At 32.2% G+C, this 15,651-nt stretch overlaps 2 protein-coding genes across 6 annotated transcripts in view; one reads left to right on the top strand and one right to left on the bottom strand.

Annotated features, from left to right (window-relative positions):
- On the bottom strand, positions 1-3,402 carry LOC128177865 (NADH dehydrogenase [ubiquinone] 1 alpha subcomplex subunit 8-like). Its single transcript, XM_052844765.1, has 3 exons — positions 3,207-3,402; positions 1,212-1,393; positions 1-402 (listed from the first exon to the last, which is right to left on the bottom strand). The coding sequence occupies exons 1-3, from the start codon at positions 3,333-3,335 to the stop codon at positions 168-170; spliced, it is 546 nt and encodes a 181-aa protein (XP_052700725.1). The 5' UTR covers positions 3,336-3,402; the 3' UTR covers positions 1-167.
- LOC128177836 (uncharacterized) overlaps positions 3,394-15,651 on the top strand; it is a 26,238-nt gene continuing 13,980 nt past the window's right edge. Inside the window, exons 1-4 of one of the 5 annotated variants that reach the window (XM_052844729.1) lie at positions 3,394-3,498; positions 13,096-13,343; positions 14,066-14,194; positions 14,479-14,673. In XM_052844729.1, coding sequence (XP_052700689.1) covers positions 13,152-13,343; positions 14,066-14,194; positions 14,479-14,673 — 516 coding nt within the window. In that variant the 5' untranslated portion in view covers positions 3,394-3,498; positions 13,096-13,151. Of the gene's footprint in view, positions 3,499-3,645; positions 3,734-5,377; positions 5,629-9,066; positions 9,616-11,527; positions 12,050-13,095; positions 13,344-14,065; positions 14,195-14,478; positions 14,674-15,651 lie in introns of those variants that run through there. The other 4 variants (XM_052844752.1, XM_052844744.1, XM_052844737.1 and 1 more) reach the window with 4 other exon arrangements.

Here is a 15,651-nt window from a genome sequence, read left to right on the forward strand (position 1 = left end):
TTTTGTTTTTTTTATCATTAATTATAATTTATTAAACAGAACACCTGAAATATACATTTCAATAAAAAATTGACATAGCTGATCATAATCTTCTCAAATTCTTATTTTTAGTCAAACAATGTACAGAACACCTGAAATTTTTCCATAGTCTTCTCACATTCTTATTTTTAGTCAAACAATGAATGGAAATGCAGTGGATATTGGTCTGTATTGAGCTTGTACCTGTCAAGCTCTTCCCGTGTAGGTGGATCTTTCATTTTCTTGTATTCACGTTTAGGGAATACTCTGCGCGGTCTATCGCTGTCCACAAGACGGATTCGCGCAAAATATCCAATATAGGGACGGTCCATTCCAACTTTCTCCTTCATGCAGTCATCAAATATTAGCTGGGGTTTTCTACAACTGTAAAAAAAATATGTAAATTAAAAATTGGTCTTTTATTTTCTTTTGTTTTACTGGTATATTTCAATCTATTCCCTAAGAATTTGGGTCATTGTGAACATATTTCTTTGGTCCTTTAAAATTCTTTATAAACAAGTTTCCTTAAATCGGGTAGAATCGTTTAAGTAAAAGAAGATTTTTGAAAGGTACTTTTCTTTCAAACATGAGAGTTATCGAAATAATAAGGAGGCTTCTTAATTAAATATTATACACATATTACATGGCTTTGAAGGCGAAATACCAGAATATTTGCCCAATGGCTAAAGGTGACATAGAACTCCAGGGTAATCTTGTCACCAAGGGACAAATATTATGGTATAGTCATCTGAGAAGACATGTAACATATGTTATATAACATTTTTATCGATAAAATACTGAAATCAGTTTTACCATCATATCAATTTTTTACATTAAAGTTACACATACCAGGGGATTTTATATACCGTACACGTTCATATCTTGCAAATCAGTGTAAATTGTTTTGTAAAAATCTGGTAATTTAAGTATTTAGTTTCATTAATATTGATTATTTTAAAATAAATGTTGCTGTTATTTTCAAAGCAGCATTTGGGCTGTAGCTTTAATTTCATAACTAATATGCAGAATAACTGTATGAGAACGTAAAATGACAATTTCGGGAAGGTAATACATGTACCTGTATAATTCTTTCTGGCGGGATGCAGTACCGGTAAGTTTTAGGGCATAAGGATAAAATAAAAATAACCTCTTCAAAAATGCTACATAAAATATCATAGAATACAAACTCTTACGGTTCAAAATCCAATAGCCCTCTAAAGTCTCTGTCTAAACAAGTGTAGTAGGTTTCGAATTCTGCTAAACAGTGCTTCTTTACTTTGCCAAAAAACTTGAAGCCACAGTTGGTGACTTCTTTGCCCTCGTTTAAACAAACAGCTGGATTCCTTGGGTTATCCTGCTTGCAAAGCATGTATTGCTACAATAAAAAAACTTCTGATTAGGTATATATTTGACATATTCATTTCAGTTTTAATGCATGTTTTAATGTTAAGTGACTTACATAAAAGACTCTCTCTCTCTCTCTCTCTCCTCTCTCTCTCTCTCTCTCTCTTCTCTCTCTCTCTCTCTCTCTCTCTCTCTCTCTCTCTCTCTCTCTGACAATGCTATAAAGAAATCCAAGATGGAAGCTGTGCGTACCTCATGTATTACGTGTATTAGGTAAGGGAATTTTTTTTTCATTATGAAAAAATTTACAAACAATGTCAAAAAGGGTAAAAATAGTGCATATTTTAGAACAAAATGAGCACAGCTTTGGGCATAAAGTGAGCCCAACCAGCTACATGTAGGTGAGTGCAACGTGAAAATTTTAACCACTGCCCATGTATAGTATAGTACTATACAAAATATTTTGCAATTAAGAAACTACAGTCCTGGATAGCTACAATTCTGCATCTGAGAAATTAAGAATGCATGTAATGTTTTAAACTGATTTCACATGTATAAGCTAGTGTTTAATATCTCATCTGTTGAAAGCACAAATAAACATGCATGTGCATATTTATACAAATCAGAGTGACTGAGACTGGGTGCCCTATGGTCAACAAAATAGATATTAGATCTACCTTGAATTCATTAATATATATTTTTTAGCTAAATCATAATATTTTCGCTTTAAAATTTGAAATTAATCCTTAAACGGAGATCTTCTTGAAAGAATGTATGTTCATTCGCCCTAAAATGCATTTGCCCTTTTAAGCCGTTCGCCCTAGTTTTCGTTTGCCCTAGGTTCGTTTCCCCTTAATTCCGTTCGCCCAAGGTTTGTTCCCCTTGTCTTAATACAGAAACAACAATAAAACATTATGAAGAGATATATAGTTATATTACACAACATCATTATAGCACCTTTACTTTATATTAACAATAACAACCAAATGACTGACTTGATAATGACTTATAATGCATTATAATTTTATATTTATGGTTTACAGTAGTTTGATACAGTTTCATGTTCCATCTACGATATATCTCAGTGATCAATGAATTGTATTATGCTCGGGTATATAAACTGTTTAGAATAGGTGCTAATCTGCTTCTAACTGGGTCAATTAATGTCTCAATTTCTTAAATTGTTAAAAAACATCAACCAAATCATTAAAAAAAGCCAGCAAGACAGTTATCTATAATTTACCAGTTTACGGCCGTAAAATCTAACAATTAGACCAATGGCGTCTTTTTGAAAAAATAAAATCATAAAATGTAAGAAATAGTTATTGGAAGTAATTCAAGTAAAGCATTGATATAAAAGTAAAATATCATAAGATGTGGTTTATGAACGAGGTTTAGGTGGAGCAACCAAGGTTAAGGCCGGACGGTAAATAGAGTTAACGATAATAAGAGCAAACAGACTCAGGTGAACAGGTAGATGGACGAACGAACCCGATATTATTAAAATACATTTTTTTACTTAATCATAATATCTTAGCTTTAAAATTTCAACATTAATCAATAAACGGAGATCATCTTAAAAAGTATACAGCAGACAATTATGACACTGCTACAAAACATCTGAGACATAAATAACATGTTATTTATGTTTCTGATAACATTATGTATAGTACAGACATGGCAATTCTTGATTTTTGTTAATGTAGTAAATTCCTTGTAATTAATAAAAAAAACAATAACAATGCTGCAGAGTAACAACTCATATCTGCACATATTTTTGAAATAGTTTTATAAACGATGATAAACTTGCTTAGAGAAAATTCTGACTACGGACCATAGCATACCTTGCATGGCTCATCACAGAATCTGCCGAAATACAACGAGCCAGCTTTCAATTCGGGCCATGTTAAATGCAACTCAGGAACGGTCAACTCTTCATACGATGGCAGAGACTCATAAAATTGTTGTGTCATTTTTCCTGATCTTGGTTTGCCACCGAAGGGCACAAATCGAGAATCCCGAACCCGATCGGAATTGTTTGTTTATCCTACCGAATGGCGAATATGGCGTCATGACATCGTGTAAACACTAAAGTATAAAATGGGATGTACATCAACACTAACATGACGTTTTCAGGTATGTTATAATTTTTTTTTATTATATATTTTAGATATTTATTCTGTCATATTATAGGTTGACATACACTATTCTACAAGTTTTGGTGCGCGCACAGACTTGATCTTTAGCGTTTATAGCTATAGGGGTTTACTGCAAGTACCCAGGATGTCTCCACATGGTAGAAATGTTGTGTTGAATGAGCTTCCGTCATCTCCTTTTTGATTTTACATTCATGGCAGGGACCTATAAACTGGTATATTATGTCTCTGTTTATATATAAAATAATTAAAATATGCACATGTATCAAAAAAGAAATAAACCAAGGGGTATATTGATTTTCAGTGTTGATATATATCAAGTAGTGGTTTTGAATATTGATGGGTTAGTAATTGTTCATTGCCTCTGTAATGGCTAGACTACCTTGATCTTAGTAATGTTCTTTTAAATACCCCCTTTCCCGTTTTATTTTATCAAATCATTCTTGATTACTTCATTCATTGTTCATTGCTGTCACTGAGAACTTTTTAAAAATATATATACATTTTTGTAAATCTATATCTGATTTAATTTTAGTAAATCATGTAGTCTTTGTATTCCTATATAATACCCTTTTAAATGATAAATTCAGTTGTAGTGATATGACCATATTCTTAAAAAATGTACCATATGCCAGACCAGACTCAATTTTACCTAACAGCTAGAAAGCAGACCCCAACCAAACCCAGGGTCTGCATTTTGTGTCCACTCAGGGTCTGCTTTGGGTCTACTATGACAGACTCAGCTAGAGCTGACCCAAGCAGACCCAAGCTGACCCAGAGTGGACATATTGAAAGCATATACAGATTTCAGAAGCAGGCCATGCAGTAGTCAAATTTAAGTCTTAATTTAGACATCAGGCCCCGGGGCCATAAAACTTAGACGAGCTCACTTTTGATCTCAGTCTCACTTTTCCAAAAGTAAGCTCATCTAAGTTTTATGGCCCGGGGCCAGGCTTGCTTGAATTTATATATAAGAAACAGGCCTATAAAACCATATGTTCATCATGTTCATAAAGCTATAAGAGGGTAATTAAGATGTATGACTTTGATAGGTTTTGTGTGTGTGCCTGTGTGTGTGCTATCAATAAGATCCGATGTTAAAACTGAAGATTTGACATGAAGTTAGAGGACATATAATAGTGAATTCTATGTTCATGCAAATAGTCTTTTTGTTATTTTGTGAAACGGGCCTTTTAGTATACTTTGTATCAAGAAGAAGTGTTGATCAAGCTTAATTAGGGTGTCAAGAATGAATTTAGACCAACCACAATTTCATTAGATAACAATTAACATCTCAGATGAAAAATCTTAAAAAAATAAAAATAAATAAATAGAAAGAGATTGATGGATGGATCAGTGTATTGATGGACATAATGATAGCAGTAATGTCTGGGATTTAAGATACTGAAAAAAAGACAGGAGTATATTATGGTCAGTATAAAGAGATAAACAGTAAAAGACATAATTATATAACTAAGTGCCAGGGACGGGCAATTGTATTTCGTAATAAGTGTAACTCGTTATATCCTTCGGGTCTACAATAAGTAATAAAGTTTTGGGAAATGAAAATTACTTCACTGTAAGCATCAATTCATTATAAGCGTGTTTGCTATAACCGTGTTTAACTGTATTTTCTCAGCAGAAATAAATTATTTTATGACAAAAACATGCATGTTGACTTATACAGCTTTAAAGGAGGACAGATTGAATAGATTGTTTAAAATCAAAAGTGTTTTATTCCTGATGGATTAAAAAAGTACAGATCTTCTAGGCCAAAATAACTCAGGAAAATGATAGGACATTAATGAAAAATTCATAGATATTTATCAAGCTAGATTACAGTGTTTTCTGGAAACATAATTTTTGTCCGCAAAATTGAGATAAGATGTACCTCATTGAGGACTTGCTAGAAATGTAAGTGTGACAGAGTATAGGTTGATAAGAAAATAGATCTATGAACACCATTGCTGTCAACACATGCTTCATAATCTACACACGGTAGAAATTTGTGCTCTTGACAGGTAGATTACAGCGTGTTCCCGGACGATGTGGGGGGCATTTTAAATGTGCATTATTACAGAGCTGTGCATGTCATTAAATAAAATGCAAGGTAATTAACTGTTTTTACTAGTTTAAAACTGCATATATATTTTTTTAATTACCTCTTGTATCAATATTAATATTACTGAGTATGTTTTAAAACAAGTGAAATGCACAGTGGTTGATTTATACTCTGTCCCGGGTTTTTGCTTCCACCACTTTTTGCTTGATATTTCAATAATAGTAAATACCTTTGTGCTCAAACTACGTTCATCCACTAATATGAAAAATGTCCAGATTATCTGTTTTGAAACGCCCCCTCTACCGCTTCAGGTTTCAATACACATCCCAAAATTGAAAGTCTACGGAGATTTTGCATTGCATCAGCCATAAATCAGCCCGGATGATAACGTTAAAAAATTGCGCGATGTATTCCGAGTGTATTCCGAATGGAGAAAAGATGTAAACATTTCCCATTACAAATCTCCGTAAGAAAATTGTTTTCGTTGCTGTAAAATTTTATGAGTGAAAAGGGATAATTGTTCAATGAAGATATCTTGGATATATTCCCTTTCATCGATTTCAATTGTATTTCTTTCACAGGTATGTGTAATTTTATTAAAAATCATCAAAAAGTGATGGAAGCAATAACTTGGGACAGACTATAGTGCTTAAATACTATCATGATGAAATTCATAATGCCAAAAAAAATTTTCTCACTGTATATGTTATTCTGTACTTTTTTTATGACAACAGCTAGGATACTTCTTCCATTTTTTACTAAAAAAAAATTAAAAGCTAAAAATATTCTCTCTGTGTTAATTATTAAGGATGATCAATCCCTCCATCTGTATTTTGAAATATGTGTGTTGCAATACAATATGCATGCATGCAGGTTTATCAATTTTCTGTAATATATACCTGGTGTTACAAATTAATCATGTGTTAGAGTTAGGATTATGGTTACAGTTGAAAAATTTTCCAATTCAGGCTGTTTATTACTTATACCGGGTAATAAAATATTTTTATTGCAAATTTTTAGTTTTTCAAGCAGCATGTACATGTAATTGGGCATAATAATTATGATTCAGAATTTCCATCTTCAAATCTCTTTGCATCTTTCTGAATTTTCTATGGCCAACGAATTAGCCTGTACGTGTCTTTACTTGGTATAACTGTAAAGTTCATTTAATTACATGTACACTGCATAATGGTAATTACACAGCTATGGTCATGATAACCATCCATCAGAGAATGTAAGGTTAAATTATCTGCTATTTTACCACTGAATATTAAGCATCTTAACACTCTGGTGCTAATTTGATTTGATTGCAATGTCTAGGACAAATAATGGAACACTCATTTTGTCCTTTATTTCCTTTAACAGCTGATCTGTGGGCAACATGCCAAGGTCGTACTCTCATAGATCTATTAAAGATCAATGAAAAATAATAGCAACACAAAATTGCGTAGCTTTACATGTTTATATATTTGAAGGGGGTAAAGGAAGGTCAGTATCTATTGAACTCTTGGCAAAATGTCTAAATTTGTTGATAGTAAAGTTCAGATAATGTTACTTTTTTCTAAATAAATGTTTTTCTTTTTTTAATCGTCGATGCAAGCTTTGATACATGTATACATGCGCATATTATTGATAAAATTATTTTATCTAATTATTTAATTATTTAAATTACGTTTCAGCTTTAATGTTAAAATATGTTTCCCATAAGTTTTTTATTTTAATATGTTGAAATCTGGTATATTTAGATGAGCAAGTTAATAATACATTATAAGAAAAAAAGTGAAAATTCTGGAAATTGTTTTAATAGAAAGATCAATATTTGAATTACGTATGTACTTGACAATGCTTGCATTTCTTTTGTTTCAGTATAATTATAAAATTGATTAAGCTTATATAAAATATAAATGGAGAAGAGAAATTTCAATCAATTGATACTTTAAGACTTTAAATTACAAAATGTCATATAGGTATTGCATAGTACTCCTTGTTGAAGATAAGGTCAACAAGTCAAAGCAATTACTGATTTGAAGACGATGTGAATATATTTCTGCTGGGTATTTACAAAGAGGTAGGGTACTTAAATCTGATAAAATTGTTATATATATAAAGGGCAATTAGGAGCAGGTTTTTTTTTTAGAATAAGCTGTGATGAAATTTATGTACTGTTTTACATGGTTTTGTACATTTCTGTCTGATTCATCACCCAATTTCTCTAGGTAGGGGGCCAGTTATTTTTACAAGTAAGACCTGGGAAGGGGACCATTTATTTATTTGTCTTTCGTACACGTGTTCAAGATTATCGGGCATTACAAAGTGCAAATTTAGAGAAATGCCTGGCGCCGCACAAAGAAAAACCCAAGAGAGGTTCCGTTTGTTGAAAAATTTATACAACGAAATTGATGTTGGCCTCCTGCCATATTGTCTTCAGACCTTAACAAATGGTGTAATTGTGTCACCAGAACTGTGTATACATAATACAGGTATAGAAGGAAACAGCTGGTTTTTACGCATTGACAATCTGCACTGTAAACAATGCTGTAGGCTGACAATTTTCCTTTATGTATTAATGAAGTGAACCTCAGTGGTCTTCAAAAAATTGAGGGAGATTAAATTTTAAATTCTGCTGATTTTGCAAGGCTTTGATGACATATTTCATCAATTTATTTGCGAAAAGTTTACGGTCTAAGTCTTCAAAAGTTTGGAATGGTTGCATAGTTTTATTGCATTTCAAGTTCATCATTCCTTTCATGTGATATTAATATGAACTGGTAAGTACATGTAATTTAACCTTTGTGTAAAGTACTTGTACCTTAATTTTCATTCTTAGTGAATAAATTATTCATATAGTATTTAATAATTTAAGAATGTTTGAACAAAAAAATTTTTTTTTTAATATTTCTCTTGTTATTATTGTTATTTTGGCTCCCAATGTATCGATTTGTAAATTGAAATATTTATTTGAGTTCTCTTAAAGAACTTAGACTGAGGTAATTCATGTGTATATATGTATGTATGGAAGAGAAAGGTATAGAAAACTTTGTCATTTTTTGTGTATTATCAATAAAATGGAGTATCCTTTATCTCTCTGACAGTTGATTTATTACTAATGATAGTAATGAAATATTAGGTCAGTTAGTAGTTTTACAGTCATAGAAAATTAATTAGACCACCGGTAAATGTCAATTATACTTACTTGATAGAGTTTACCATTATGTTGTCAGTGTTGTGAGAATTATTTATCCAGTAAGACAAAGTTTTTTCAATAATCTTTGAGGAACCTCAAATGTAGAGGCATTGCTAAAATGGTCTTGTTTATTATTATTGCTTGTTTGATGTTTAAAATTCAGTCAATGTCACTCTCTGTTTTAACTTATCAGCTAGAAAAAGTACAAGGTATTGCCCAATTTTGAAATCTCTGTATTAGTATATGCATGATGACATCATAAAAAATGATGAAAGTTGTATTCCATGATATAAACCTGCATGGATTCGTAAGACTTACTGTATTTTGTCACTTGTGAAACAATTGTATATTACTATGGATATAATGGCTAATCTCTCCATAGGTGTATATATCAAAGTTTAATTTTAGGCTGTCATTCGGGTTACCTCATTCCCTAGTCTTAGTCACTTGGATCACCTTGGTCATTAACAACCGGGTGACCAGTAATCTTTAATCCCCCCCTGTATACACTGAATGTAACCCCTCAGTGAGTTCGTCCCTGTTAGCTAGGGTAGCCTCTGCGACTATAGTTTAAAATCCGTGTGTAAACAATTCCTCCGTAATAAAATCGTCTTTAAATGTCTCGAAATCTCGAGTATTACCGGGTGATTCTTACCCCAATGTTTATTGTGCAAGGTGCAGAAAAAGCTACCTGTTCCCTATAAATATTGTATTTTATATACATTATGGAACTGTTTGAGCTGACTGTTTGAAAAAAGGTTCGTAATACCTAAATACCTTACTGACATATATAATATCTTGTGTTTACGACGGATATGGACTGACATTGTAGATCGAAATAAACTGAAGAGGTAGGAACTATTTGTTTTTCAAGTTGTTTGTATACAGAACATGTTATTCATTGACATATATCTTATGAATCTAAGTTATCTGGTGTATACGAAAGGTGTTTCCCTACTTTGACTGATAATTGATAATCTTTAGGAGTAAAGTTAATATATATCACATGTATAACATATCATAAGAATTTTAAGTGTGTTGATATGATATCAGTGTACATAATGTGAATTTTTTTTATACCTTTTATTTATTTAATGAAGGAAGAACCTTGATCGAGTATTTTCTTACGTGACTTTAGTTAGATATGCGTAAATGTTATATGCAATAACAAGATAATCAAAATGCATGTGATAATATACACTTGATGAATTCAAATTTATATTTCAATTAAAGCATTGACTAGCTGGAAACAACTAGTTACCTTTGGAAAATAAAAATGTAAAATTTTGTACATTTGGTATACCATCTCCACAAATGGTGTTTTGTTTTTTGGTAAATAATGAATAAAAAGAATTGTATTAAAAAAAATCACTAATTGCCGATCCTCCTCATTACTCCTAACACCACCTACCCCTCCCCTCTTCACAAAATAAATCGGCAAATTAAGAATAGGGCATACATGTATCAGGTGGCCTTGGAAGTCTGTTTTAGGGTACCTATCAAACTGATGTTTGATATGCATGTTCACATGATAAACTGTAATAATGCATACACTGGAAGTCTTACTAATCTACATGCAGACAAACACACCAACAATACTGACCCCCAAGGTCATGGCTGCAAAAGTTCTTGCATCAACAAAACAGGGCCACAGTGAAACCAAACCTGATCCTGTCTAGATTGTATAAATATGGAACTGTGGTCCAAATCTCCTGGATCTTGAATAAGATCTATATCAGAGAGAAAATTCAGGAGAGAAAATCCTGTATTGTGATGTAGATCTCGTTGATACTCATGAAAACAATATTCTAGATATATGGGTGGATACATACTCTGAATACTTTATTCTAAACTTGTTTGATTTCAATGACTGGCATTAAATTGCCTGAAAACACCCCATTGGAACAGGATATTGTATGAACCTCAATCCAAAAGTATTTGCAGTGTATCTTTAAACATTTAAAATCAATAAAAGTTTGTGCATCTTGGCATGAACCTATATCTAGAGGAGCAATTTGCAGTAGCTGTATAGGTACATAGAATAGATATATGGGTGGTAGGTTCAAGTTTGGTTGAGTTCTATAATGCACGAAAGTAAATATTGCACAAAGTTTCCCAGACCGGTACGGTTTGATTATTGCACAACAATCTTAACACTGTCAGTCACCAAGAACCAGTGCTCTTGGCCTCAGTCTCTATGTTTTTGACCCGGCCAAGTTGATGGCCTCCAGTTTGAATTCCTTATTGAGCAGTTGAATTTGTTTGTTAACTGTCTAAAATGACATGACTCATAAATTGTATATTTTCAAGCTACCATCTCTCTGTCTAGGAAGGGGGGGGGGGGATGTCAAGAGTTTTTGTTTGGTCAACAATGGACATCCAAATGAAATTACCATAAAATGCATTATAGCAATACAATTGTCAAATTCAGATTATATCACCTAAATCATCCTTATCACCAATTTTTAATTCATTATTGATGTTTTCTCTCCTGTGTGTTGTGCAAGGTGCGTAATTATTTGTCGTCTCTTAGGAGAGGTACTTAGGTGATAGTACCAAGTAATTGAATTTCAATGTCAACTAGATTTACAGTTCCTGAGTCAGCAGAAGGCTGCCTTTGTTGTGTCTGCTTTGGATTTGGACTATTTTCTTTGTTCCGAGTGTGTAAACAGTTATTTCAGGTTATGAAATTCCCTTGTAAACTTTCGCCTTTGTCAATATGAAAGAACCCATTTGACCCTTTCAAATCTATGAGGTATCATGTATATAATGATATCAATTATGTTTATGTACCAGCACTCCTCAACTGTTTTACTTTATCAGCAGTACGTTGGAGGTAAACAAACAATTCTGTTTGAAAAGGTCATGATGCAAATATGGTTTTTCTACAATCAATATCTAAGTAGTCAACAGACAGTTTAAACTTCTCAACATCTCTTCTCAATTTTTTTTTTTTTTGGTTAAAGACAGTGCTATAAATGTAGATATTATGATTCATACAGTGCAAAAAAAGCTGGCCTTGTCAAAATACAGTTGAGACCTTCGATCACTGTGTGAGAGAAGTTCTAAATCCTGTCTTAGCCTTTGTTTTGGTATAGGTCTAACATACAGGACATTTGCTTGGATCAGCTGATATAGCACTGTGTTCTTTATATTCACGTTGTGTGATATTTAAACTTATGGACACTAGCCAATTTTTCCGATGTTCGATTTTCCTTTGTTTGGGGGGACTTTATTTTTGAAGAGCAGTCTCTGCAAGATTTGATCAGAGAAGCACTCACAGAGGTCTGTGTATTTTGTGTTTGGTTCTGTGTTATATTTTAATGGTGCTTTATGCCTTTGCCAAATTTAATGATAATTTTACTTAATTTTTACTTTGATATTGTTTACTGCATATTGAATGGGTTTTGGTTATTCATTGTGAATTATTATCAGATCTTTGATCAAAGGAGGCTGTATAAATGATATATTAAAATGTAGGTAAATGTGGCATTCATGACTTGCAAGTTCTTAAAATTGGGTCAATCATTGGACATTAATTTAATGTGTCAGGATATATTTTCCTTATTTGTAAATTGTATTAGAGTGCTCCTCTCTCTCTCTCTCTCTCTCTCTCTCTCTCTCTCTCTCTCTCTCTCTGAGACAGTTATTCTGTACATTTCATTGTCCTCGTAAGAAGATAGAAATCAGTAACATTTATAGTCAATGTCATTTTTTAAAGTGCATTCCTGCAACATTATTGGAACATATCTGATAAAGTGAAATTATCACATTCACAAGATGACTAGCTGTAATGATCAAAGAAAATTAGAACATGTACTTCTCCAAATCATATTGATGGTGTAAAGAAACTTATAAACATTTGTATAACATTTGATTGTAAAGAACTTATAAACAAATTGTATCACCAAACACTTAACTACATGTATATACACAAGGACTCAATTCGATTTATAATTCACATGATGATTCTGATATTGAGATAATTGCTGGAGGTTTTGGATAATAAGTGAATTAATGGTACTTCATATAATTATAGCACATAATTATTAAATATGTATTTAGAGGAGAGATATGTAACTATATGATTATCAATTTAAAAAAGCCCAGATAGATTTTTACCCATGACTTGCAGTCTACTCTTCTAGTCATTTACAGGTATCTGCTATAAAACTTATTTCTTGAAGTACTAGTATTACATTACAATATTTGAAGCCCTCACTTTCTGTTGTACTTTCATTAAAAAAAAGTAAGTTATACAGCATTGATGACTCTTTAATCAGATTTTTAAAAAACTATAAATCAAATTTTATTTTTACCTTGATTTACAGTAATTTTAACCAGGAGATCTTAGAATGGCATGCCCATCACCTGACAGACTCACAGGATGCCAGAAAACACTGAGTCAGAAGGTCAAGGTCGTATTGGGTCAGGTCACGGCCGGTCAGCTATGACAATTAATAAAGAGCTACAGGCTAACAAGACAAGGATCGGGTCAGCCAAATACTATGACATTGCCTCGGCTCTCATGGGAAAGGGGAAGGCTGACTTAGAGGAACTGTTTCTGAATGCAGCAAGGGTAAGTTTAAGATTTAATCGTGTATGTGTATGGGGAAATATTGCATTCTTCTTTAGGTGTGCTTCTAATTTTGCCAAAAAAAGAGTGTATTTATATATATTTAAGTTTTCAGTTTGCCTTATATTTAAGTTTTTTTGGATTTATAAAGTTTTACGTAGTACACAATAATTCATAAGTTTAATTTCTGTATGTTTTATATTTTGTGACCATGAAATGATCAGGAAAAGAGCTAAAAATTGAATTTTGTAATTATTATTTATAAAGTTTTCTTTTGTTAATATATTGCAATTTTAAAAGTTTTATATAGTACATATAAACAATAATTCATAATTATAAATTCAATTTCTATATGATTGTTTTATTTTTGGGGATCATGAAATGATCAGAAAAATAGTTAAAAACTGAACGCCATGATTATTACAGGAGATACAGTAATAAATAAACACTATCATCCTGCTTAGATTTCAATTTAACTGTTGCTGATAAAACTTCTGTTTGTACACTGTTGATAAAGAGTAGGAGAATGCTAGGTGATACACAAATATTTTGTGAAAAAGATATTCCGCAGCATTTAAATCAATCAACAATAATACTAATACATACAATACTGGTAGACATTTTTTGTGTTATATTAAGCAGTGGCCTTTTAAATATTTGAGAAGTTTGGATAAAAACTAAATAATTTATTCCTTCCGATGATAAATGCCATTTTTTAATTACAGGATGGAGATTATGAGAGAATAGAGACATTTCTGTTGAGACGCAGTGATGTCATAGTAAGCATTGATGTCAAGGACAAAAGGACAGGAAATACACCCCTTATATGGGCCGCCAAAAGAGGACACACTAAGGTACAACAAAATTGATATATTTATGTGATGCATAAACCCTGCTTATTAGATATAAAGTTACTGTACCAACTTTTATTTACATGCATGAAATATTCACAAGGGCCATGAGAACTTCTTGCCTAAATTAATATATCTTGCTAAAACCAGTCCATTTATTTGTTCAAAATTTGTCTTAGCTTCTTTATTTTGTAATTCAATATTAAAATGTGGTATCATTTGGATTTTACTTGCATGTACATTGCATTGAAACTTTGAATTCACAATAGATATTTCTTTTAACCAAGATTGTCCAGTTACTGCTGAAGCATGGTGCTGACATTACTCTACGTAACTATGAGAACCAGACGGCGGTGGAAGTTGCCTCCGCTGGGATCAGAACGATTCTGCTGGACTCCGTGGAACGTTCTACCGAATCCTTCCATCGGCTGCTCCTGCAGGCAGCATGGCAGGGAAACATCAAAGTCTTAAGAAGATTACTGGTATGTATATAATGGGAAATCAAAATTATAAATAACAGTTATATCTGTGCATTTCTGTACATGTAAATCTGACTAATCAGGTTCATCCTTTAGCACAAGTAGTCTCTCTCTTCTCTCTCTGCTCTCAGTTCTCTCTCTCTCTCTTATAAATCGCTCTCTCTCTCTCTCTCCCCCTCTCTCTGTTAAATATTCCACAAAGTTCTTACACTATGCTTTCTAATGGCATACTATTCAGTTAAAAATATATTTTTATTATAAATAAAATATTCTGTGTAATGATTCACCAAAACCTTTCTATCATTTAGCACATTTGTTGTTCATCATTCTGAATTTTAAACCCTTATATAATGATCTGCAATGTTCCAATATTTGATCTTAGGAATATTCTTTCTTTATACCGTGAGGAATAAGCTTATAAACCTGTGGTATGAGCAGCATTAGGAAATGCATTGAGAAGCAAATAAATGTAATAACGCAAGGTGTGTTAAAAGATGCAAAAGATGTTAGGGAAAAAATCAATAAAGTTAATAAAAAAGGAATTCAGTAATAGTGCCAGAAAATCAATGAAATAGGCCTACGTCTGCTACAGTATTGCAAAATTGTTTCACTGGAGGCTACATTGAGCCAGCTTCCTGAACTCGTTAGGATTTCTATAATTATGAGTATTACTCATTGAAAAATTAGGTGGGGGAATCCCCCAACTTGGCCACTTTCCAACCACCTAGTGGAAACTTTTTGTCAGGTATTGACCAATAAACTTTGTGTCTGGACATCAGATTTATCTCCCTTGTACAGTACATGTATATGATGTAGTATTAAAAAAAAAATTAATAAATATAATATTTCAAAAAATGATACAAATACTAACATTCCACCCTTATCTTCTTGTCTATTATATTTAATATCTTAATGATTTAAATATATGAATGAATAAAATTTATATCTTATGATGCCATTATTTTCATGAAATAGAGGATT

The sequence above is a fragment of the Crassostrea angulata genome, chromosome 1 (genome assembly GCF_025612915.1).
Source record: "Crassostrea angulata isolate pt1a10 chromosome 1, ASM2561291v2, whole genome shotgun sequence".
Lineage (NCBI taxonomy): Eukaryota > Metazoa > Mollusca > Bivalvia > Ostreida > Ostreidae > Magallana > Magallana angulata.